The sequence below is a fragment of the Vanellus vanellus genome (assembly GCF_965231255.1).
Source record: "Vanellus vanellus genome assembly, chromosome: 16".
In the NCBI taxonomy this organism is placed as follows: domain Eukaryota; kingdom Metazoa; phylum Chordata; class Aves; order Charadriiformes; family Charadriidae; genus Vanellus; species Vanellus vanellus.
The window spans coordinates 7,438,214-7,464,020 of NC_138921.1; the positions used below are offsets into that span (position 1 = coordinate 7,438,214).

Below are 25,807 nucleotides of genomic sequence, written 5' to 3' on the forward strand. Positions count from 1 at the left end.
TACAGATTATTTTTTTCTTTATATTTTCAGCTAACTCTAAATCAGTATGTAAAATAATTGGAATTCAAAGCTTTAGTTGCCAATAGCAATGAGAGGAAAAAACAGCCAACAGCAATCAGTTTAAAAAGACTTGCATATATGCAAGTCAAAGAGTAATTTTAAAGTGTTTTGAAGCACCCACTCCTTGTTTCCTTGGCCAAATAATTACTTAAAATGTATAATGATGTGTAAGCAAGTGGATGTTTTCCAAATAGACTTTCTTCCCAGAATAGAAACTAATTTCACAGATTTGTTTCTTGACTACTCTTTTTTTAATGATTTATAAAGTAGACAAGAACACATTTTTCTGTAATACGGAAATCAGTCACTACATACTTCTATAAATAGTCCAATATTTTAATTGAATCAAGACATGCCTTAAATATGATCACAGATTCTCTGAGTGCTTACTGTACCTTTTCCTCCTCACTGAGTGGATCTCCAAGTTCATCCTGGGAAAAGTCCAAAAACGCCACTGATCCATCCATGGAACACACCAGGATACCAAGTCCATTAAGGGTCCTGAAGGAAATAAAGGTCCATCTTCGTTTCCAATCTCTTTCATTGATGTGAAGGGGCTATACAGTAAATTGCTCAATACAAATCTTAGCATAAGATTTATTATCACAGCAACTACCGATGGAACCAGAGAAGTGGGACAGCAAGGAAACAGGGTGATGGACAGCAGGAGTCCACGTGCCAATATTTCTTCGGAGACTGCACACATGAATGTGCCATTAGAACAATACATCTACCCATGGCATGATCAGCACCATGAAAACCTTTCTGCAGGGGTAAAACACAATAGCGTTCACAACAATGAGAGAAAGTTATAAATGTATTTCCTTCAAAAGACGTAAAAAATGTGTGTGCGAATGGAACTGGGTGAAGAAAGGAGCCTTCAGCAGATAAGCAATCAATACACTTCTTTTAAGACCATATAAAACACTGTTTGGGGGCCATGGAAGATGAAGCTTCATCACACATGGAAAACAACTAACAGATAGTCATTCCTAGCAAGAGCTTACAGTCCAAATAAAAAGATAGGAAGGAGAAGGGACGAGACTCTTAAGAGTGAAGCTCTACATGTTGGGTAAATGCCCCTTCCCTATCATTATTATTTGAAGCGACAGCCATAAAAAGAAAGCCAGATGTGCATCTGAGCAGTCCAAAAATCTTTGTACTAGGCAAGAACATATGTTTGATTTTGTTATTGTTCATTATTTGGTTTTTTTTTTAAGCAAACTGCACATGTTCTTATACGTGCAGCCCTCTTCTGGAGGTCTCAAAAGGTTTTCTTGGTGGAAGAGAGACAGAGGAGAAACTATACATTCTAGTCTTAATAGAATGATAACCTTCCATATATACCCTATTATTGCACATTTGAAAAAAAATAACATTCAATGAGTTTTGACCGCTAACCCAGTAACTTCCAATTATAGACCTCACAGAGACAGCGACATAGTGGTTTACAGATGACTTGTTACAGAGAACAGAAGAGAAAGGCAAGCAGGCAGAACTCTGAAGTCCTATCCAAATTAGTTCAGCAACGTTTAACAATGTATTACACGCATCATGGCTACAGGTTTTTGAAAACGTCTTTTTTCATGGTGGCTGGTGCCCTGATAGCATTACATTCCAGAGAAATTAGCCCCAGCACCGTGTAACTAGGTTAACCAACACTACTCCAAGTTAGAAAATGATAAAATCTCGCTTAGCAGAAAAAATTGCTGAGCTCCTATTGACGGCTGGATCCAAGCAATTGTTCGATGAAAACATAATTATGTTCAGATATCATGATGATGGATCTAAGCCTAAAACTCTAAAATAGAAATGAGACAACAATATAATAGTATCAGATTTCTCAGAATTTACTCAGTCTGTTTTCAGAATGGAGCATGTTTCTGGAAACATTCCATATTATTGACATTTAGCCATACATTTCAATTTGTAAACAGGATATAAAATAACAAGCTTCCTGATGATCCTTTGTCTCTCAAATATCCCACAAAACCATTTCCTCAGAAATTGCGAAATGTTAACCAGCTATTATTCCCAATAACTTTATGCCATGAAAAATGCACAAATTGCAGATGGAGAAATAAAAAACACTACAGGAAAACAGAACTATTCAAAGCTATTGTACTACAACAATAGCAGCAGTCCTCATGAAATATTCTACTTACTGGCTTCCTAGCCTTCATCTATTAATGAAAGCAAAATGTTTTGGTTTTGAAAACTTTTTATTGTATTTCACCCAGTTTCATGGCAAAATCCACATGACACAGAAAAAAAAGGAAGTTAAAGAATTGTAAGTTTTAAAATTTACAGTGTAAAACCACCAAGAGTGTTATAGCTATTAAGGCAGAATTTCAACAGTTAGGAAACACTAGAATTAAGATAGCCTATGTAATTAGCTGTGTGCCTATCACGAGAAAGTATTAATCTTTTCTTGTACAGAACCCTTAACTCTGTAAATCACCTGATGCATAAGTGGAAAGTATTTTTTTTAATACCATTTACTGAGTGGACTCACAGTTATTCCTACCTTGTTATTTAAGTCCTGTAGTAAATAAAGAAATATTAACGTCTGCATTTTTATGACCAGGCCTTACAAAAAAAGGAGGAGAAGAGAGCACACCGCTAACTGCAGAAAGAGGAAAACAAGATTTGGGACAGTAGACTGCTGAGAAAGTGGGTTCTGCAACCCAACCCAATCACTAGAGATGTCCTGCAGCCTCCTGTGGAAGCTCAACACTTGCCCTTCTGCTGTGCCCTGTGGTTGGTGGTGGGGTGTGGTTCGTTATCCCTTCTCTGAGACTTGCTACATAATCAGCCTCTGCCACTCTTCAACACAAAGCAATTTACACCTTTCACATGGCGCTGCAAGAACACTGTCTCACTATATTTTTACTAAAACCAAAAGCTATTGCATTTACTCTTTTATACATGAAAATCCTTCAGGCAATTCAAATGATGAGTAATGTGTGTATATAAATAAGTGAGTGTATGCGTAAAACATTAAAAAAAAAAAAAAGAAAAAGACTTTCTTCTGGTATATTGTGTCCTTAGGCATGGAGGAAAGATTGCCCTAGAAGGCTCACCTGAATTTGTCATAACTGTATAGTGCAATAACTTTTCATAGACATGTCTAGACTGTGCTTTGCCAAGAGAGGTTGGACCAGATGATCCTTGAGGTCCCTTCCAACCTGACATTCTATGATTCTATGATAATGCATGTAAAACTTATCAGGTCCACCGTGTCATGTTATAAAATACATATTCTATGAAAAAAAAAATAATCTGAGAATCATAACAAGTAGGAACTCATTCCACAGGTATTTTACTGCATCATGTTCTAAATACATTAGTTTTTATTCAATTTTAATGTTACACAATCTCAAGTGACCATGTGCTAGTTGCTAATGTTACTACCAAAGATGTTGCAGCAGAATCAAAAACTTCAGGAACCGATTACTTGTGTTCCAACGGCTACAATCTGTACTGTTTTAAGGAATTTCCAGTTAATGTGCATACCTAAAGTTGATACCAACACTTTGGCTTTTGTAATGAGCAGCAGAAATCAACTTACCAGGAGATGTCCATGATAGACTTGTCAAACAGCTCATGTATGACAACTAAAGGTCGTTTCAGACACGTGAGCTTAAAACAGAAGAAACAACACTCAGAAATTTAGAGATTCTATGGTACCACAAATATTACCACATTAATTCTCTCCCAGAGTCTAACAATATTCAACAAACAACAGCCAGCCAGGAGAGAGCTGGTGGTGAATCTAAGCACCTAGCTACCCACTCCACTACTAGCACAGAAAAGCTTTGGAGAAGAAGAGCTGACGTTCAACCCTCCTTTCTGAAACAGACTGAATTTCTTAACCAACTTTGCCTTTACATCACAGTCGTAGAACGCTCTCTACCACTCAAAAAGTAATTCCACAGACGCTAAAGACAGCTTCTATTCTAAGCATTACTGAGATAAGGACATTGCAGACTGCCAGCACAAAAGGAAGACAGAAAACAGATTAGGTTTCCATGTCCTCACTCAGACTACTTGTCTAAGTAAGTGACGCCTATCAAAAGCAAAGGGAATTTGACTCACAATTATTCTTAAAGAGGATTCCTCTATACTTATAAATCAGCTTAGTAATAAAGAAATAAATATGAAAATTCCCAGTAATATGTTCTAAATGACACATTCTAAGCTCTTTAATGTTAAACCAATGGACTGAAATGAAGCGGGAAAAGTCAATGTGGTCTAGGATGTTTCATGCTCATAGGTTCCCAGATGTAGTGTAGTAGCCATCTTCAGTAGTTCTTTCTTTTATGTTTCCATAGGTCTGTGTTGTATACATATCTATCAAGCTCTTCAGGGCAAAGACTGCCTATAACTTTGCATCTCCGTAACACCTAGTATAACCTCAACAGGCACCCTAAATGAAATCATAGTATAAATAGAAAGTAAAATATAGTGAGAGTGATACTTTGATATGGGTATGCACTGGTAGCATTGCCAGAAACAGATTTAGTGTTATGCATTTAGCGATTGATGGATAAATATCACACTGGAATCTATAAATAGTAGATTGCATTTAGCAATTGGTGTGTTCTGGCACATGTTCTCATCACAAAGCTTTACAAACCAGTTAAATTTATTCCCTGCCCTTTGCAGTTGCCAAACAACCTGTCTTGCATTTATAAAAATGAGAATAGCTACTCTTCTCTTAGCCAGAATAACAATTTTAGTGTAGATTTTAAAGTAAAACCCAAACTAGATGTTGAAACCTTGAAAGTCTACTTAAAAGCTCATTCGCTTTCACATTCCTTTCCATAGCAAAGAGGAAAAGCCAGGGATTGAGACCAGAACAAAGCAGAAAGATGAGCTGTGTATATGCTCAGAAACAGCTACCCTGGGCCTGCTATATTCTCGTACCCATAAAAGCAAGACTAACAAAGCTAGACTCTAAGAGTGATTAACAGATAGGTGGGCTAAACATGGAGAAACAGTGAAGTCGTCTTCTTAAGAGACTCACATGGACAACGAGTAAAAGGCATAGGAAGAAAATAGGGCTGAATTATCCTTATTAACTATGCTAACAGGTTATTTCCCTTAACAGTTTCTCCCTCTTACCAGGGCAAAATACTCTGCCCCTGGCTTCTAGCTGCTCTTGGCTTTAGACAAATGAACTAATACCAATCCACTTCCTTTGCCCCAGCTAATCCTCTAACAACAGAGAGAGAAAAAAAAAAAAAAACATGAATCCAAATATAAGACCTAATGCTGTACGCATTACCTTTGTGCTAAACCCCCAAGTTATCCAAATGACCACATTAGCTCAAAGGCAGTAAAAAAAAAAAACACTTACCCAGACAGAAAGAGATCGATCCTTACTACCAACAGCACAACAGCAGTAGGGACAACTTGACTTGGTGGAGCTCCCATTCTTTTGTTTCTTCTTGAAGATTTTTGGATTGAATTTCTGAACAAATGAGATACCCCAAATTGTATTCAGTAATTACATTTTAGTAGATCTGCTTTAAAAGCAAGTTTTCCACTTAAGAGCAAAAAAGAAACATCTCATAGAAACAAAGTCCTTAACCAGACTCTGTACGAGCACTGACAAAAGCCGAATATGCTTTCTTAAGGGTCTTTCTGAAGCTTAACGGGAATGGCAAATAATTTTAATTTTACTAGCGATCAGAAAGCCACTAGAAACCTAAGTCACTTTAATCAAGTGACTGAACAGCTAACAAAGCTAGTGTTTGGCTTTCCTAACACGCTCCTGTACTCCCCCTTCTTATCATGGTCATCTATATCCAGTTCTCTTATCACAAGAGAAAGCTGATTACTTCCAACATGTAAAGTTGATGTTTTTTAAACACCGCCATCTGTCCGCTTTACTAATCTTGACAACTATCTCCACCTCTTGTCCCATTTATGCATAAAATTATCAAAAAGCATATATTAGAAGTTTTACATCAAGGATAAATTACTATCACTCACTCACCACTACTGTAACTGCTTTCCGATGCCCTACAAAATCCATGTTGGTTTTCCATCCATCTCTCTCAATGATCTGAGCAGTAGGTCCAGAATTATTCATGGCATGAGCAGAAACAAGATAGTGACCATCAGGTGACCAGCTAAGACGCAACACATGAGTTGTCCCTCCACACTGAGAAAAAGAATCAAAAAAAAAAAAAACATACTAGAGCTTTAAAAGTGTTTGGCAAAGAAAGGATTTTTAACACAAACTATTTAAATTTTAGATTTAGGGAACATGATTACAAAGTCAGTCTTTTCTGAATATAAAAGAATGACATTACATACACCAACAACTTCAGCCATGTTTATACAGGTGATGTATACTTATGAAGCCCTACCAAAAAGGGGAAAAAGGAACTTGGGAGAACGTTTTTTAAAGGAAACAAAATGTAAGCCTCTTTGGATACCGTATACTCGGTGTACACCATAGTCCTAGTTAGTGACAGGGCTGCAGCACACCACCTGCTAATAATGAAACCTCAGCTTGCAACACCATCTCACACATGAATTCAGGCGTTTACAGCCTGTTAAGAAGAGTAATTGCACTAATCATGATACCTTACGATCACTGCAAAACACGCCGCTCACTAAGCACCACCTTCTGTCCCCAGAAATTTGATCTCTTGATCAACATCGTCATGTAACAGCCCTGTGATGCCAGACCAAAGATCCCTCCTAAGTACTTATCTCGTTTCTGATAATGGCCAACAGAAGATGCATAGGGAAGAACACAAGAGCAATGTAAGTAGTGTGCCAATACTTCCTTGGAATAATCTCTGCATTTCCAGGAATTTACTTAATTGTTTACATAACCTATGTAAACCTTTGGCACCAACAACATCCAATGGCAATGACAGTCTCAATTTAATCACGTTCTGTGAAAAAGCAACTCTTTTTTCCCCCCCTTTTGAATCTGCCATCTGATAGTTTAATTTGATTTATTAAATTAACTAACGTTTGTGCAGAATCAGAGTTATTCTTACAATTTTCATTCATTCTATAGGAATTCACTTTGAATGGTCACACATTCCCACGTACCTCATCAAAGGGTTTTGTGATGCTGGTTTCCAACTGCCAGTCCATGGTCCGCCACACCTTCAAACTTCGATCATCAGCCTGAGAGGCAATATATTTTCCAACAGGATCCCAGGTCAGCCCCTTCACCAAGCCAGAATGACCCTTCAAAGTGGCAAGAATTTCTGTGCAGAGAAAATTGAGAGTAGAGAGGACTTACTGACATCTTCTTTAGGACAGACTGTTGAGGAGATTTACAAGATCTTTTTGAAACAGCGTATTAAATATAACCTCTTTTAATGTACAAACAACAACATAGCAACCAAACTGGAACCTGTACTTAAGCTAAGAATGATATAAAGAAAGCGGGAAAGAGAACTCTGGACAGAATAAGGGGTGCAAAACTCTTTATAAGAAATAGATCAGAGCATGAAGACCCACAGGGTCTGGGCAGTTCAGAATAGCACTTTCAAGCTATGGAAAGCAGCTGTTTAACTGGAACTTCCTTAAACATTCACCCTTTCCTCTGTACCCAAAGATTATCACAACAAATTCAGCTTTGTGCAGCAAACATGAACTAAGCCAAAGTTGCACCTGAACAGACACACAAGCCTGGCAGACCTGGTAACCTACTTTCAGTCAACCTCTTGCTTATCAGACTGTGAGAGAAGAGGCTGAGGGCACTGCGCAGGCTACACAGCTAGGCTGGAAGTCTAAAACCTCTGATATCAGGATTGGAAGCAACCCTGAAATAAATGGCAGTGACTGGGCACCACACAATGGGAGGTTTAGCCTATATCAAGTTAGGTGGTGAGAAGCAGCCAGATAAAAGCATGTGCTCCCTAACTGCCACGCAGCCTCGCAGGTCGGCTAAAGCTCTCCATTGCACCGGCTGCACCTGGCAGCGCGGTCCCTGAGAAACAGAGGACTCGGGACTGTGTGAATTGCCAGCACCGCAGCAATGGAAGAAGGAAAACGGCCATCAAACGTAAGGCTTCAGAGCTTCTGCTACCATGAGGCTCCCCTGGTCTGTCCTTCCTGCCCTTCAGCATGTGAAGTCACACTGCTTAGTAAGCAGCAGCATTTAAAATGGGGTAAATAAGATAATGCCCCCCCTCCGAAGGCAAATTAATGGAAAGTCCTGTAGGTACAAATGCAACAGGGAAAAAAAATACGCATATATAGATATAACATCAAGTTGAAGTTCTATCTATTTGGGATTTTGCGCAGAAGGTGAAAAAGAACATACATGTAATAATGACCCACATGTAAAATTAGCAGCACAACCTGAATGTAGCTGTTGTGTACAGCAGAGTGGAATCCACGGCTCACTGCCATCCGAACTTGGAAGAAGGACTTACTCGCCACATTGCAAGCGTGTCATCTCAAAAGACAGACAACCCATTCCCTTGCAGAGATTTTCAGTCAGTGAAATACAGCTGTGGAGGGAAGAATTTGTCACAAACCTTTACGTTCTTGTACATCTGAAATGTAAGAATTCTCACCTGGAAATTTGACAGCATTCCAGATGACAACAGTGTTATCCACACTACAGGATGCCAGCCAGGCATCGTGCGGAGACCATGCTACATCCATGACATCTGTTTTTAAAAAAAAAGTTTCCATTTAAGATGTTGATGGTAATCAGAGAATCCAAAAATCTTTTTAAAAAGAACCTGTGTCACAACATTTTTTCTATCACCAATAAATGATTATCATCTCACTAGAGGGGAAGGCAATAAAGAACATAGCAACACTCATGGGGAGTAAGGATATCCAACTTACCAGTTCAATGGGGAACAAAAAAAAAAAATACAAGGCAGAGAACGCAATGTTTAGTGATTACAGGAAGTACTAATGCCTGTATAAAGTACTTTGTCTTGTTTTGAATGAAAAAAGCAACAACAGCTATTGCAATGCACTTGCTTTATTCCAATACACTTGGAGTGATCAGAGAGATTTCAATATTGATTTTAAACATAGCTCATCTCAGCAGGTGCAAAATGCATTTGAAACTATCTGGTTTATTCATCTTTTGCATTGCTCTTTAGTTATTTTTTCTAAATAAACATTAATATTCTCTGGTTTACAAAAACTTTATCTTTTGCCAAGCAGGAGATTATTCACTGCAAGTGTGAACATTTATTTAAATAAAAATACAATTTAGCTTCCTTTATTCAGATTAATTTTTAAGCTAGCAAATAGGAAAATACAACTCTCTTAGTTGCCAATTTTTCTACTACACAGTTGCCAGAAGTTTTCTACTACATTGCCAGAAGTTACTTGTATGAAAATTTGGTTAAAAATTACATTTTCTTTTAGATTTTCATTGCTGCTTTTAAAAGTAATAACTGACTTCCCACCAAATATATGTTTTGAGCAAGAAAATGTGACTCTGAAGACCAATTTTTTTTTCCAGATACATGCAAATTATGTTCGTTCAATATTTTTTAAACTTACCCCCTGAATGGCTTCTGAGTATCGATACACACCTCCACTGCTCAACATTAGTAAGTTTGCTACTAGAACCAAACACAGTGCTAGGTCCAATGTACCTAATTAAAACAGAAACAGTTATCAACAGAACCACCTCAAGTTCTTCAAGCACTCTTTCTAAAGAAAATCAGCTGTACAGTACATTTCTATTCTATAGTCAGTGATTCCTGGAATGAAAACTGAAGCAAAAAAAAGTACTTTCTAGAGAAAGTAATTCCAGTTATTAAAAAATATCTACAATAAAATGTACCATTTCTATGGATAGAAAAAATGGCAACATCTAAGATAACTCTTTAAATCTGATCAGGAAGCTTTCTTCAAGGACAGAAGGAAATGCCTCAGCTCCTCAAAAGGAGAGAGACTGTCCAGGCAGACACACACTCCACCCATGAGACAGAGACCAAATCTCCAACACCAGCGATGTCGCGGCACAAGTGTCAGCCCCTTACGCACCAAAAGGCAAGGCTGTGAGCTTACAGAAGGCCAGCAGAGGGAAGGAACACTAAGAGACGTGACAGAGTAACCCACTTGAAATAAAATATAAAATTGAGAAGAAAGAAACATGCTTACGCAGCTCGTTTCCACACCATAATCAACTTGTCATCTCCCCCTGAAGCCAAGTAAACACCATTGTTTGACCATCGCACACAGTTCACACAAGCTGAAATGCAGAAGAGAGAGTTTGTATGATGAAATATGAGAATAAGTGGTTCTGGACTGGGGACAGAATTTATAATAAGCAAAACCTGACAGGCGATGTGTAGGATTTAAGTGTGCTTTTTCCACTTAAAGCAGTTACTCTGTCTGCTTTAGATAAATGAATTGGTACTTATCTTTCAGTAGCAGTTAAGGAACTTCTTACTCTAAAAAAAACCTATTCCTTATTTAAAAAAGCTTCACCAAAAGCAGCTCAAAGAAGAAAGATTAATATTAATTTAACAAAGGAAACTGCTTGTGGTAAATGAGGTGGGATTAAGAAGGCAAAAAAGAAAGATACACCTTGAAGAAAAGAAAGGGGACAACTTGTTCAGGTAACTATACATTCAAATGTAATGTGCAATAATTCCAGAATAATTTAGAACTATAACCAATATACTTCCCATGATGTTTCCTTTATACTTATTTCTTCTCTTGCCCTTTCCTTCAGAGCTCCTCAGTTTCTCAGAATGTGCATTATCAATTAGTTTGTGGACAGCTGGAAAAAGTTCATAGGGAGATTTCCAAAGGTATCTGTATTTCTCTGTACATTTTCCCCACATTTTAACAACATTCTCTGCTGAATATCTAAAAGAGTATAGAGCCCAAGTATGAGATCACTCTGCTGTATTCATTGATTCCTCACCACTGGAGAGGGCATGATTTTTGTAATTACAAACATAATTTTAAAGCTTTGGCAAATTAACAACATTCAGGGAAAATAAAAACCCCAAAATCTTTGTTACCTAAGTGATTGTCCATCTGACAAAGCATCTTGGGAATATTTTCATTCTTTTCATCTTCCTCTTTCAGGACAGGAGCCATATTCCAGATCACAACTTTCCCAGAATCCTGACCTATAAGAGAACAAAAAGCCCCCCCATTATAAAAAAAAAAAAAAGCAGAAGAGCTTTTCAACCTAGAACAGATGCTGAAATGTAGGCATTACTGCAGGGGGAACTCTGGAAACATTTGAATACAGTGCCATTCTGATATAATTACAGCAAGTCAGAAGTGTTTTATTTTTCTTGACACTATTAAAAATAAAGTTATACAGCCTTGTTAAAAAAATCATACTGTACATAATGACACCGACTACAAGGATGAACTATTTATAATAAAATTGTATTTTAAAAGAGAAAATATACATTCAAATCCTAAATGGAAATTACTATATTCAACAAAATTATTCACTATTGTACTCCAAATAATATTTTTGCACATATTTCTTGAGCTATTCCATTTATATAATTGGATTTTTTTTTGTCCCAATAACTCTACTATTTAGCAGGTCAAAAAGCCCAACTTCACATTCAGTTCCTCTTCAAATAAAAAAATAAATTTGGCCAGTATGGCCACAACTCAATTATTGCAGCTACTGTCTCAATGATGTCCAAGAGCAGGAGTGCAACAGAAAACGTAACCCTGCCTTCTGCAGTAACAGCAGCACTTTTTGGTACATTTTCATGACTTCCATAATTATCTGTTCCTTAGAGATATGTGATGTGTCTTTAAAAGGGTCAAACCAATTAAAGTGTTGTGAAGGCACAAGATTAGTATTATTATAGCCCAAAATTCTGCCTTCTATCAGTACGCAGACATACCTTGTCCTCCTGTTGCAAACTTGGTCCCATCTGGGTGAATGTCCACTGAAAATATTGGCTTTCCTGGAATTAGAGAACAAGACATACTGAATTGTTTTACAGTCAAGAGAATGCAGTAACACCAAAAGAACCGTAACTCTTCTGGCTGGCAAATAACTTTCCTCTTCTAAAACTTAAGGGTTGTAAGAATTAGAGCGGGCTACAAGAGTTGAAAGCAATGTGACAAAAATGACAGTCTATTAAAAGTATATATGGAAGCTATCATGCCGTAACAAACCAGTGATAACTAAGGACACTTAATCCAGCAGGATATGCCAAATGCCTCAAAGCAAAATAATACCACAAAGCAAGTGCCAACGAGGCAAAACTCTGTTTGAGTAAGGAATTTCTTCCAGGTTTCTACAGTTCATTAGCTGATGACCTGAAGCAAGTTTTGTTTTGGTTTCTGTTTTGTTTTGGTTTGTTTTTTTTTTTAAATCCTCCCTAATCTCAACCTGCATCTGTTGGTCACACAATTACCTCTCTCAAATTTAAATTCTTTTGTTATGAAACTCTTCTACCCAAAGACTATTTTTTCTTTTTATGGCTTCCATATAGAAAAAGGAAGACTAACCAACTCTAATATTACGCTTAAATCTTTCAGTTCTCCACATGCTACACCTTTCAGAAGAAAACTAACAGTTTTATGAACACGTAAACCCTATAACAAATAACTAACAGAGTTGGGGAACAGCTTTGGAGACCAGACAACCCTCACTCTCAGCCTATTCTGCTCTGACCCTTGGATCACATACAAGAACTGTGAACCTGTAGGAGAGTGTAACCTTTGCAGAAGGAGGAGAGGAGAAGTCAACTTACTGCCTTTCAATGACGCTCAAAGAGCTACCACTAACGATTACTTGAATGAACACGCACGCGATTTCCACATTCAAGTAATTTTTGGCAGCAGTCTGAACCATTTCAAACTGGAATGCTTCTAAAATCAAGATCACACACATGCCAGTATAAAATAAGGCAATTTACCCTAACAGCCAAAAGAACTAGTACCCACGTACCAGGATTACTCGATGCATTTCCCATGAATGTCAATTCTTGCACTGTATATTCATTATATGTTAAGACATAAACGATAAAACCTGGAGAATTTACCCAGTGATCGGTTTTATGTTGCAACTATAGCATCCAAATTCCTTGACACTAAACCACTAACAAACCCCTCATCCAAATATCGAGCATTTCTTACTTTTTGAAGGATAAGCATTTTGCTTCATGTCAACTTTTATCTTCTTTACGTTGACTTGTTTTAAGGTTTATTTTATTTGGATTTATACTGCAACTCTGACGTGATTCCCCTTAAAATTTTTACAGGCAGCCAAGCAAAGACCTTAAGTACAGTAAGACGGCACTCAACTCACATTCCTTCCAAGTCCTTTAGATTGCATAAAACAAACTGACACTTAGCTGTGGCTTTTCTTCAAATTGTTGTGCCTGATTCTATCTGTTATTCTGTTAACTTGAATGTAACATACAGGGCTAAGCTGAGTATTTTGAGAAGCACAGGCAAGAAGCAAACATTTATTTTGTCCTTCCCAGATAGGGAAGTTCCCTTAAATTAAACCAGTGCATCATTTGAAATAGTTTAACCCACTGACACTTAGGGAAACGGGTCATTCTGTAGACCTTTAGAGGTGGAAGAGGTTCCACCTTTTCAATCTGCATCCACAGTCTTGGGCAAGACGACTTACTGTACTCTCAAATGTGGCATTAGGCATGAAGAGGAGAGCGCTCTTTCCAGGAAGCCAGTTATCAAAGACCTTTTAATTGTACTAACTTGGCTCCTTCTGCCTATGTTATCATTCGCACTAACAGGAAACAGATCCCCAGAAAATCAGAAGGAACAGTAACCTCTAACACAGGGGCATCAATAATCAGGAGGAATTATGGCTTCCAGAGCCAGCATGGCACCTATGAACAAGGCTTCAGAGTTTAGGCAGGTTTTAGTTTAACAATACTGTATTTAAAATTGGTTTAATAGATGCAGCCATCTCATACAGGAAGACTCATTCCTCCTCTGCTCCAATTCCCCCACTCTTCCTTCCCCAAAACGTGCACCAAAAAGTAGCCATGACCAAAGCATGCACTGGAAAATTTGTCTGACAGACACATTGGCTTCTCATTTTTCAGGCAATGCAAATATGCTGTACATGCTGGAAAATTGTGAAATAAGTCATTGCACTATGATGTAATTTTCCTTTCCTTTACTAGGCGTTTAAAACTATCATAGCATCTCCTACCTTATCTTAAGAGCACAACTCTATGGGAGCAGTAACATCAGCTCCCTTCCTCCTTCTGGGCAAAGTTTTTGCACAGATCCACAAATGGAGTTGAAGAAATTTCACAAATTATTTTACTTATGGAGCCAGAGGTAACTTAGCTACAAATTCACCGTAAAGGCTTAAAACAAGCCACATCACAGCAGGGAAAACGTCCAACTAGCCCAGTAGTCCGTTCAGAAAACAGCACTAGATACCTCCCTAAGGATCTGTACAACAGTAAGCACACGATGCTTCTTCCTAGGATAATCTTCCAGCTCCAAAACTTTCCAACTCTGACTTCTTGAATCAGAGACCCTCAACAGATTTTTCTTCTATAAATTCAATCAGCCGTTTCTCAGATCCATAATTAACATTGACAGCCCCTAATGCAAAGAGATCCACTGCTCAACCATGGACTCAGTGAAGAACTACTGACTTTGTGTATCCTGCACCTGCTGTTACTTCAACAGCTCCTTAATTCTTGTACAGAACAATGAACAAAAATCACTTCATGTTCACCTCTCTTCTGCCACTCACAACTCTACAGGTGTTCATCACGTCTCCACTCAGTCCTCCCATTCCTAACCCAAAGAGCCCTACTCACTCATTCCTTGTACAAAAGTTGTCCCACACTTTTAATCATTCTGCTCACTCCTCTAAGAGTTTCTTTCAGTTCTCATTAATTTTATGACATGGAGAGGAACTGGCATTGAAGACGGTGTTCAAATGCAAATGATCCACGTATTTATATAGTAAGATAATGTTTTCTTTTTAGTTCTTTTCCTAGCATAAAACTGGCTTTTGGTCTAATGAGCACTGAGCAGGTATTTTCATAAATTATTATAATCCTAAAAACTCAGAACTCCATCGAAGTTGTCGGGTCACAGAGCATTATCTTATAAGAGAAGTTTAAAAAGGATATGGACTTTGCGCTCAGCAAAGATGGTGGTAATAAATGAAGCCCTTAACAACAAACAAAGTTTCCTACGTGGCTCAACTGTGATCCAGGAAGGGAACTTATTCCACAGATCATACACAATGATCAGCCCAGTAAACTTGGGCTTTTCAGCAGAATTTGCCAATGAGCTTAAAGCACGATGACTTGCGAACACGAGGCCCATTAAATTAATCTATCAGAGCCAAGGAAATATCGTTTCCATCTGATGGATAACTCCTCGTAAATTGGACTAGTTTCATACGTCTCAATCGCACCAGCAATGTCCAGATGCATCCAGTGGTTAACCTTTAGACATGCTTTTTCTCCCTAGAAACATTCGTTTACTAAATCAAGTTCCAGACTTCTAGAAGTTTGTACAGATCAGTCTTCCGTTTTCCATACACAGGAAATTTGTCAAAATAGACCCAGCCACAACCTGTGACACCCTTTTCTTAACAGACATTCTGCATTCTCCAAAATATAAGCAACAACTGCAAAACACCATGTTATACTGGCAGAGCAGAAAACTTACAAGCCAACCTGGATGAAACACTTTTTATGGATTAGTCTGGATTTTATCTCAAAGGGCTGTGGATATTATTCCAAGATCTGAGGGTAATATGGTTAAACATGGACCATTCAGTTGTATAAAGCCCACAGTTTTCAGTTCACGACACTTTCACTGCACTCTTCAACTATAAATTGAAGTAATTTTATTAGCGGAGGAAAGTATAAATTTAAGCTGACAAGAGCCACCCAAAGAGTGAAGCAACTACTTACAGAGTAGCTCAGGACCACAGGGCATCAGGATTGCATTCCTGGCTCTGGCTTGCAATGACCTGTTGGCGAAGCCACGCGTAGCAGCAGCCCTTTTTGGATGCCTGCAGGAAACAGTAACTACTGGATACAGGAACCTGAGCTGCTACCACTTCAGCTAAAAAGATCGCTCACATCCATTTTTCAGGCAGTAGTAGAGCTGCTGCGTGTTTCAACACCAGAAAGCTCAGAGACTCACGGTGGTGTAATCCAGACTAGAGAGCACCTAATTTGGACCCTTTGGCCAGTCCTCAGAAAGGAGCTGCAGCCTTCACTATTTATTAGAAAGCAGCCTATCAAGGTCACAAACAATTCAGTTCCTACCTAGCACAAACACTACATGCAGTTTCAAGTCAGTTTTGTTACACACTCATATTCAGGAGCACAGAAATAGGTGAAACACAGGAAGAGTTCACAGCAGCATGTTCCAAATTTCAGCGATAGTGGTAAGAGGCATTAGAACGCAATGCACCGGCTTGGAAAGGAAAATCTTCCCAGTGTCCTGCTCCAAAGCGGCACATGCTTTTCTCGGCTATTGAGAAACACGAGGCTTGTCATGATTAAACTAGATTACTTAGATTTGAAAAAAGGAACCACTAGTAAAGCTACTTGCTTATGAACGTATATTAACTCTTTCACTATCTAGAAGGAAATTCGTTATTTTTTTTAATAAGTTTGCTCTCTATACTTTTATGTCTATTCCTTAAAATATAGAACAGGTTCAATAATCATTAGATTGTCCACCCAAGTAAACCAACACTTTTGGTGTTGGTTTCCAGTTTTATCAGTCTAATGATTAAAAAAAAAAAAAAAAAAAAGACAAGAGATTAAGTGATCACAGGACAGAAATTCAGCAAGACAAAGTCATTACCAGAGCGCTCTTTCCTCCAGGGCACCATTATCAAGGGAATACCATTTACAACGGTGGATAACTGTCACAAGTTAAAGCTACAAGACTTGTTCCATACTACTTGTGGTTTATAAACTGATCACAGATACTGGGTTTTTCCTCACTTCCTTCATTTCCTCAAAGTAATGAAGAAGGAGCCATTATTTCATAGCGACTGCTTCCTTCCCTGGGTCCATGTCTTTATCTGATTATGTTGTTAGATCCTGTCAAAACGAGCCAAAAGGCACAAGGTCCCTGTTTCAAAGTGACTGAATGCTTTCCCGTGCTCCTAACTGGAGAAGTGTTGAATTTCCCAACAGTAATCATGCATCAAAACAAAATGTAAGTGATACTTAAGCAGTAACATTAAAATCTAACAGTGTGTTTTAAGACATTTTGCCCTCTCATAATAATTTCTAAAAAAACCTAAGTTTAAATTATTGAAGCTCACAGCATCACATTGCATAAGGAAGCAAACCGGGTTCATTAAAAACAGAACATCTTATGACAGACCAGATGCCTTGCTGGATTATTTGTTTAAAGAACCCAAATATACATTACTGATATATATACATTACTGATACATATATATATACTGATAATGTGACAAGCTTGGAACAAAAAGTTCCAAGTAAGATAATTCAAACCCAAGGAGAAAGACCCACCTTTAAAAAAATACAGCAGCTGAAGAAAAAAGCTGTTTTAAATATTGTGTAATTTTTGGTTATTATTTAACTTTAGGCAATAATCAATGAAATATAAAGACAATTTTTGGTGAATTTCTACAATATGGTCAAGTTTACATTCATTTTGCTTCCAGCCCACCTGATATGTAGTATCCAACATGACTCACAAATCAATTCAAATATTTACATTCCACCATTACAGCTTGAGAGATAATAAACTTTGTGCCTATATTTAAACAAAAGCAGGCTCCCATTTCTACCAGCTGTTATACACGAACAGCACCTTGGGGTTTGCACGGGTTTCTCAGAATGGCAAGGGACCTCCTTTCCTGCAGGGCTCAGCATTCGCCTGCATTAGCCATCGTTAAGCTCCAGGGATCTCAAAACCTCATGTGCCAGATGTGTATGTACAACTGCTGGATGCAGGATGCATCTATATAGAGGTAATGAATGGAAAACTGGGAAGGAGAAGCAAAACACACCACCTGTATCTTACAGTCATCCGATCCTGCCCCCACCATTAGATCGCACTTTTTAATATTCTTCCTTGCTCTACACCAAAGAAACATGGAAAAGAAGAACACAACAATAATGAGAATAAAATGCAAAATCTAATAAACCCACTTAAGAGCGTGAAAAGCTTACAGAAAATGCATCTGAAGAAGTATTTCCAATCAGTACTCAGATAAAGCGACATTAAGAACTCCAAGACAAAAAACTGTAGAGCCAAAATGTGCTAAAGTGCTTTTACCGTAAATGCACAGCATCTCTGCTGAGCAGGATATGATTCCCAGGTGTATTGAATTTCCCTGCTACAATACTAACTTCTAATGTCTGTTATCTCATAGAGAACCTATGCCTGTAAGCATCATTAAACTCATTCTAGTCCATACAGTAAAGTACGGATCCCAAAACTGAGCGGGGAGAGGGAATGCCAGGAACGACAGCACCTTGATCTGGTGTGTGGACCAGCCAGTCTGGCTATCGGGACTCTCAAACCAACAACAGCGAAGCAGCCTCTTGTGCCCGGGAGGAAAACAAAAGGAGTAAAAATTCCACAACGAGTCTCCAGTACACACAGTATAAATTATCTTTACCCTGTTTCTGGAGAGGTTTCAGAGCAAACAGGTAGGCCCTTAATGGGCCTACCATCACTTTTAATAAGTGATGGAGATGACTTGCGTGCAGCGACGTCTGCAGGATCCGGAACCTGGGTATGTTAAAAGAGGCCGACTAAACTCACCAGTTTTTACCCTGCACTCCTTGCCCCAAGGATAAGAACACATGAATGTTATATATTCCTGTATACGTTAGCAGACCTTAAAGCACTTTACAAATGAAGCCATTGATGAATGCCTGTTTTGCAGGTGGTAAAACTATGACAATGTGAATCGCCCAAACTCATCCCAGCAGGACAGCGGCAGAAATGGGAATAAAATTTGGGACTACTGAGGCCCTGCGTAGTGCATTATCCACTAGGTAAAGTATCGCAGGGCTTTATAAATGGAGCCTCGCTGCAAACTGCTTGGCTGAAAACTGTCTTCTGCAATGGTTAGACGTATTTTAAATTGCTAGAGATTTCAAACACGTACCCATACCAAAAGGTGCACCCATTAAAGAAGTAAGGAAAGAAGCTACAGATCTAATCTCTGTGATCTGCCAAGATTTAGGCCAAAAGTTTTTATTCAGCAGCCCGTAAGCGGGCTCCCACTGAAGATCCAAAGAGGCACAGGACAGTCTGCCAACAGGCAGCCAGAGATGAAGATGTAAATGATACATTTGTCTAGATTAACCAAGCAGAAATGTAAAAAAACATCTCAAATAAAGTACTTCCGCGTTTTTTCAGTACACTACAACCTTTCGTTAAAAGCCTAGGTCCATCTGCTGACTATACGGCCCCTGGAGAGTAGTTCAAGTAAAGACGCATGCGAATTTCAACTTGAGGCTTAAGTTCTTAAAACCTACAGCATGATTACAAAGACAACAACGCAGGCAGAAAGGCGGCTGTAAAGTTGCATCTGTGTTTCTAACTCAAAGCACACCTCTCCAACTTGACTAAGGTGGTCTCCAGCTTGGTTTTATTCTGGATACCGATCAGCTAGATGAGTTCAACTACCGACATTTATACCAGGGTATAAAATTTGCAGTTGAAATAAAGCTGTATGCATGAATTTGAGGACAAAACTTGCATAAACAGTAGTGAGCTCTTCACATTAGATTTCTTCTCACTGCTTCGCCAGGAGCGGTACAGGTATTACTCTGGCAATTCATCCCAAGCGGTGTAAATACGTAACAGTGATGCTATCCTGTACTCGCCACATTAGGAAGGGACACAGCTTTCTATCAATATCGACACTTCATTCTGCAAGCATTATACCTCGCAAACCCCTCCAAAATCACCAGAAGCGTGGCAGGGGTACACTATATAACTTCAGGGAGTTGTTTTCAAAGTACTACCAGAAGAACGCTTTCCCCCCATGGCCAACGACAGCACAGACGACCAGCGCTGAAGCTTACAGCGTTTGGGGACATTACTACTGGACCCGGCGAGTAACCCCCGGCGCCGCGGTCGGCGCAGCGCCGGCCAGAGGGGTCCCCCCTCCCTTCCCACCGACTGCCCTTGGCTCAAACCATCCCTTCCCGCTCCCACCAGCCCGGAGCCACCCAGTTCGCGCCCGGCAGGTACGGGCGGCCCCGCCGGCGGCCCGCACCGCCCCCCCCCACCCCCCCAGGCCCGGCGGAGAGCGGCCCGCGGAACCGCCAGCGCGGCCCCCGCCCTTCAGCCATCTTCTGGGGCCGAGCCCGCTCGCCAGGCAAACTCCGCGCTTTGCAAACCCCCTCCTTTTCCAGAAACCCCCCCGGGCTCGTGGTCGCCGCTCCGTCCCCCCGCCAGCCCGCTCCTCCGCGCCGGACACCCGGGGGAGGTGGGGGGAACTCCCCGCTCCCGCCGCACCTGCCCGCCGCCGGGGCCCCGAGCAGGCTGCCAGGCGGCGGCTGCGAACGGCTCCGGCGGCCCCGGCTCCCCCCCGCCCTAGAGGCCCCGCCGGCCGCTCCCCGCCGGTGCCCCGCCGCACCTGCCCGCCCGGCCGCCGGCACCTGCTGCCCGGCGGCGCGGCCGGCCGGCCCTCACTCACCATTGTGGTTGACCCAGGTCGGCTTCAGGAGCTTCATTGTTCCCCGCCCGGGGCCCCCGCCGGCCTCCGCCCTCGGGACCCCAGGGCGGCTCCGCCCGGGCTGCCTCCGCGGCCGAGCGTGCGGCGGAGCTCAGCAGCCGCCGGCCACCATGGGCCCCCGCCGCGCACCGCTCTGTCCACCCCCTCCGCCGGCCGGAGCCGCCTCAGCGCCGCTCCATGCCCCTGCGCCGCCCCTGCCACAGCCCCCGCTGCCCGGCCGCATCCCCCGCTCGGCTCCCGGCGGCTCCCGGCAACGCCGGAACTCGGCGCCTGGCAACCGCCTAACCGGCCCGGCGGGAAACAGCCACCCCAGAGCCCCGGCGTTCCCCCGCCTCGGCCGGCGGGGCGGGGCGCGGGCGGGGCCTACCCCTCAGGCCTCGGAACGGGGGAGGCGGGAGTGGGAGCGCGGCCGGCGGGGAGCGCGGGGACACCGCCGTCACTTCAGGGCGCCATGTTGGCGGCGGCGGGCCGGGGGCTCTGCGGGGCCCGGCTCAGGTAAGGCTGGGGCGGTGTTCCGGGACCGGCCCTTGCTCGGGGTTGCCGTTTCGCCCGCCCGGAGGGGGGCCTGGTCTCCCCCCGGGGCGGGCCCGGGCCCGGGATCTGCTTCAGTGGAGCCCAAATGTTGGGTTTAGTTACCCCGCTGAAGAGGTTGAGGGTGTCATCTGTGGGCAGACGCTGCACGCTGTCATGAATTAAGTAGACAAAAGTGATTCAGAACTGTGATTCGTGGCTAGTAAATAGCGCCTGTATTTCTCAGAATCAATGTCGTCGTTGTGTTTCTCTTCTTTCTCCAGTTCCTGGCTGCCCCAGACGGTCCCGTGCCGAGGGAGTCACTGGCAGACTTCGCTGCTGGCGTGCCGGGCATCTCTTCCCGCCAGGTGAGCGCAACTCCACCGCCATAGTGAGGAGTGTTTTCATCCTCAGGGGAACGCAGATTTCCCCAAGTCTGAATTAACTTTTGACTATAGATGTTTGCTTTTAAGTCGCTATATGTAAAAGCAGTTGAGATCTGTCAGCCTCTTGAGGACACTTTAATGATAACCTATACAATTGTCGCTTTATGCTTGTGTGTAGTTGTAGTTGTACTTGCTTCCTCAGCCACAGAAAATTTGGATTCCCTTTTGAGTGACAATGGAAATCAGAGCCTAGACAAATGGAAAATGCTTCACTATAAAGTGGTATACTTATAGTATACCCACATTTACGTGTATGTTACATTTTGGTATCCTTGTTTTGTTTTGATGTAACTAGACTTATCCTGGAAGCTGTTAGGTACTATTGGGGGGACTGTTTCATGCCATAAAGGTCATTTGTCCAAACGATATCCCACAGGTCCACTGTGAGAATTCGTTTGTGGAGTGTGGCATACGTTATCTTGGGTATAGTGGATCTGCGTGGAGAAGTATAATAAGAGAGGAAGGTCTGCACCTTGAATTTCATTCCAAACGTGGAAATTTTAAAAGCATGTGTAAAACCACTCACTCTCTTCTTTAACGTGAGATGGCAGGAATATTGCAGATAAACTTGTTACCTGCTCTGCTGCACCCTAAGCTAGTGCAAACCAATTCCAATTAAATTTTTGTGGAACTTCCTCGGGTCATTCTGATGTTCAGCACAAAATTGGAGGTTGCTTTTCTTGGGTAGATAGTTTTCTCTGCAGAAAAACTCATGAGACATATTGCTGTCTCCTGGAAATTACGTTACTTGAATAAAGCTAATGGCTGGAACTTCTATAAGGGACCAAATTGGGAAGGAATGTTCTTAGAAAAGTAAAGTGGAAGTTGCTGGTGTTGAATTAAATGACAAAATATCTTATTTCATTCATGTAATTATTTCCTTTGTAGAGCACAACCAAAGAAGAAGAAGAAAGTGGATGTAAGGAAGGAGCAAGCGCAGAAGGATCGCATGAAAAAGAAGATTAGAAAGTTGGAAAAAGCTGCCCTGGAAATGATTCCAATTGAGGATTTTATAACACCGCTTAAGTACTCAGATAGCAACAGGTAGGTAAGACTGACTGTCACCATGCGCTTGCATTCCTGGTAGAAACACTTCTAATTTATTTCTCTGCAAAACTGCAATATAGTGCTGGCCTTGGTACAAAACCTTATCTACTTCTACCAGGACAAAAACATGGAAAGTAAATTTTATTTGCTCCTGCTAAAAGCAGTGAAAAAATAGTAACATGAATTTCCTGTTAGGATGACGGTGGAAACCTCACAGACGTTGCATGAATGAAATGTATTCTTTGGGTTTGGTGATGGTGTTTTGTGGTTTTTTTTTTCTTTAAATTTGCTCTTTGGGGTGCAGGCTATTTCTCTGTTACAATGTTATTTTGTTCTTTATCAGGGTGCGAAGTCTTCCCCCTCTGTCATTTGAGGAATCTGAAAGAAGAGTTTTACTTATGAAAAAGTGGTGTTTGTTTAAGCAGAAACAAGATGAGGCAGAAAAGAAAGCAATTCAGAGCCTTGTAGAAGCTCAGCAAGAGGCACTAAAGGAACTGCGCCTGGAATCGGAGGAGCTGTACCAGGCAGCAATCAGACGAGATGAGGGGCTTTTCCCCTTTGAGAGAGATGGACCTAATTATACCCCACCACTTCCTGGTTACGATCCTCCCGAAGGAAAATGCGTTGATATCACCAAAGTGTATACGCAGTGATGGAGGGATTTGTTGTTCATTGGGCATGAGCTACTCGATCAACTGAGGGAGGAAAGAATCAAATAGGAATAAACAATTTCTTCTACAGGTTAAAATCCTGTAGGTGCTTGACTGTAAAAAACCCCACAACATTAACGAAGTATCTTTTGTTTGGGTTTTTAAATGGTTCTCTAGATAGTAAGACACCCAATAAAACTATACTACCTTATACTTGTGCCATGCTCGAATAAGACAAAGTAGTATTTCACAGAGTATTTTGACAGATACAAGCCCAGAAAGATATTCTTCCACACAATCCAGAGCATTTTTTTTTTCCTGCATAAACCATAACATGGAAGAGTCCTATGCTATGAGAAAGGAATGTCACTGTTATCACATCAGAGTCTCTACTGTAAGGGAGGTAGCAGCTGACTCTACTGCCTTTCTTTTCAGACTTCAGTGAAGTAGTTTTGACTCTTAAGAGGGAAAACATACTGTGACAAAGCCAAAATTAAGTTTTGGGGGTTTTATATTGCCATGTAAGCATTGTAACTACACTTCTGAAGGTTTGCCCTAAAACAAAACAGATCGTCTTAATTCATTTAAACCTTTATTTTTGTAGTAATTTTGAATACTTCCATTGACACACACCACTGTTTGACAGGAGGTCCACGCAAGGGCAGGGTTGCAGTTTCAGGTTCTGCAGCACCGTCCCACCAGGTGAGAAGCTCTTAACCTGTGACAATCCAGAACCTGGGAAATGCCTTTTGAATGCCGGTGGTTGTGATTGTCCTGAACTGGCAGGGAGGAGGCCCATCATGCTTGTGTTTTCCCGTCTGGCACGCCTGGGGTGGGCACCTTGTTCCAGAAATGCGCAACATCGGCTGGTAGGGGAAGAGGTCCTCATCTAGGAAGAGGAGCTAGATCTTGTATGCACCAATTTAGGAGTTGCCTGCTCAGTTGCTAAGATGAAATCCTAAAGTGTAAGACAGGAGTAAGAGACCACAATCAAATTAAGCACCTTAGTTCTCCCTTTAAAAAATACCAGGTGCTTAAATAAACTCTCAGTATTTTTGAATGAATACTAAAGTATCGCAGACCTACAGTTGTATAATTTCAAGATGACACAGAAGGAAAAAAACTCCAGCATAGCTGTGCTTTGTGTATTACATTACTGACCAAACAGCAAAACAGCCTCGCTAGTTTGGTTTGTCTTGGTCAAGCGGGAGATACCAGTCAGGGGGTGGGTTCTTCCTCAGCGTCCACACTGGAGCATATTTCTGTTTTTCCATAACTCGAGCTCTTTCACTCTTGCACAAAGCTTCCTGAAATACAGGAAAAAAATATTGCCAGGATAGTGTTGGATGTTCCAGTCCTACAGAGCTTATTACCTGCTGTCGGTATTTGAGATAAAACAAGGAACAGAAGTTTATTATGCTTAAATAGAAGAGCCGAATGCTAAGTAAGCCAGAATACAACTTTTAACTGTGTCATGTTTATATTTTGCCTCTGACTGCTTTGTTACAAAGAAAACCACCACTTCGGCGTTACCCTCCCTGCCAGAAGTCGCCTTCACTGGCTGGAAGGATGAGTTACGCTGCAGCCTGTGCCGAAGGGCTCTCATCTTCCAGTCTCCACGGGGCTGCAGCCAGGAGCGTTTCTGCACACCCCGGGAATACTTTTTGCCTGTAAGGCGGCAGCTTTTCGCAGTAGGAAGGGAATCTCGGAGTATCTGCAATCAACAGCTTTTACTGCAGAACCCTGAACACGCTCCCGCTGGACGTTAAGGGCACCCTGCCCCACCCCGAGCCCCTTCCTGCAGTGGGACCGCGGGTCGGTCTCCCACCAGCCCCAGCCCGAGCCCGCAGAGACCCGGGTGGTACCTGGGCGGCGGCGTCGCGGCCCCTCTCCCAGGCGCGGCAGGCCTCGTAGTCGTCCCGCCAGCGGCCGCAGGCCGGCAGCTCCCCGTGGGCGTAGTAGTGGTGGAAGGCGTACCGCAACCCGCGGCAGTGCTTCCACTCCCACCAGTAGTCCTCGCACGACCGCGGCGGCTGCGGGCGAACAGAAAGGCCGAGCTGAGCTGCTGCTGCTGCCGCCGGCCCTGCCCGGCCCGGCGCCCTCAAACCCCGCCGCCCCACTCACCCGCCAGGTCTCGCCGTCCGCCATGCTGACCCCGCCTAAGGGCCGCCTCCCCGCCGCCAATCCCCGCCCTGCTTGCGGGGACAGCCGCACTTCCGGCCAATGGCAGCCGGCGGCACAAACCGGCTGCCTCGTCGCCCCACCCCCGTGCCTGCGAGCCAATGGCTGCCCGTGGGGCGGAGCCTCCGGACACCACGTGATGCCCACTACAAGCCATTAACTCCAACCGCCCCAAAACCTCCCGTTTTCCCCTCACCCCCCCCCCCGCGGGGCGGGAGCACGGCGGGAGGAAGCGCCGACGACAG

General features: G+C 42.0%; 3 protein-coding genes across 4 annotated transcripts in view; 1 reads left to right on the forward strand and 2 right to left on the reverse strand.

Moving 5' to 3' along the window:
• HIRA (histone cell cycle regulator) overlaps positions 1-20,871 on the reverse strand; it is a 39,024-nt gene extending 18,153 nt beyond the window's left edge. The window contains exons 1-11 of the mRNA XM_082491861.1: positions 20,690-20,871; positions 11,913-11,975; positions 11,055-11,165; positions 10,183-10,273; positions 9,577-9,671; positions 8,622-8,717; positions 7,141-7,301; positions 6,065-6,232; positions 5,423-5,536; positions 3,632-3,702; positions 456-561 (exon numbers count right to left, since the gene is read on the reverse strand). Coding sequence (XP_082347987.1) covers positions 456-561; positions 3,632-3,702; positions 5,423-5,536; positions 6,065-6,232; positions 7,141-7,301; positions 8,622-8,717; positions 9,577-9,671; positions 10,183-10,273; positions 11,055-11,165; positions 11,913-11,975; positions 20,690-20,726 — 1,113 coding nt within the window. The 5' untranslated portion in view covers positions 20,727-20,871. The remainder of the gene's footprint in view (positions 1-455; positions 562-3,631; positions 3,703-5,422; positions 5,537-6,064; positions 6,233-7,140; positions 7,302-8,621; positions 8,718-9,576; positions 9,672-10,182; positions 10,274-11,054; positions 11,166-11,912; positions 11,976-20,689) is intronic.
• A 248-nt stretch (positions 20,872-21,119) lies between these two features.
• Positions 21,120-23,592, forward strand: MRPL40 (mitochondrial ribosomal protein L40). Its single transcript, XM_082491880.1, has 4 exons — positions 21,120-21,223; positions 21,523-21,606; positions 22,573-22,728; positions 23,075-23,592. Exons 1-4 carry the CDS (start codon positions 21,180-21,182, stop codon positions 23,382-23,384), a joined length of 594 nt encoding a protein of 197 aa, XP_082348006.1. The 5' UTR covers positions 21,120-21,179; the 3' UTR covers positions 23,385-23,592.
• A 378-nt stretch (positions 23,593-23,970) lies between these two features.
• On the reverse strand, positions 23,971-25,799 carry LOC309678739 (synaptic plasticity regulator PANTS). 2 transcript variants are annotated; one of them, XM_082491882.1, is made up of 4 exons: positions 25,506-25,799; positions 25,247-25,414; positions 24,597-24,688; positions 23,971-24,339 (listed from the first exon to the last, which is right to left on the reverse strand). In XM_082491882.1, exons 1-4 carry the CDS (start codon positions 25,527-25,529, stop codon positions 24,327-24,329), a joined length of 297 nt encoding a protein of 98 aa, XP_082348008.1. In that variant the 5' UTR covers positions 25,530-25,799; the 3' UTR covers positions 23,971-24,326. The 2 variants fall into 2 exon arrangements, with proteins under 2 accessions (XP_082348008.1, XP_082348007.1); XM_082491881.1 differs by having other exon boundaries at positions 24,543-24,688; positions 25,506-25,750.
• Between the last annotated feature and the right edge of the window lie 8 nt (positions 25,800-25,807).

Coding starts and splice junctions, on each gene's coding strand:
- MRPL40 (XM_082491880.1), top strand. CDS start 21,180: ATGTTGGCGGCGGCGGGCCGGGGGCTCTGCGGGGCCCGGCTCAG. Junction 21,224..21,522: donor CTCTGCGGGGCCCGGCTCAG/GTAAGGCTGGGG, acceptor TTCTTTCTCCAG/TTCCTGGCTGCCCCAGACGG. Junction 21,607..22,572: donor CGGGCATCTCTTCCCGCCAG/GTGAGCGCAACT, acceptor TTTCCTTTGTAG/AGCACAACCAAAGAAGAAGA.
- LOC309678739 (XM_082491881.1), bottom strand. CDS start 25,529: ATGGCGGACGGCGAGACCTGGCGG. Junction 25,415..25,505: donor CGGACGGCGAGACCTGGCGG/GTGAGTGGGGCG, acceptor GTTCGCCCGCAG/CCGCCGCGGTCGTGCGAGGA. Junction 24,689..25,246: donor GCCGCGACGCCGCCGCCCAG/GTACCACCCGGG, acceptor CCTGTATTTCAG/GAAGCTTTGTGCAAGAGTGA.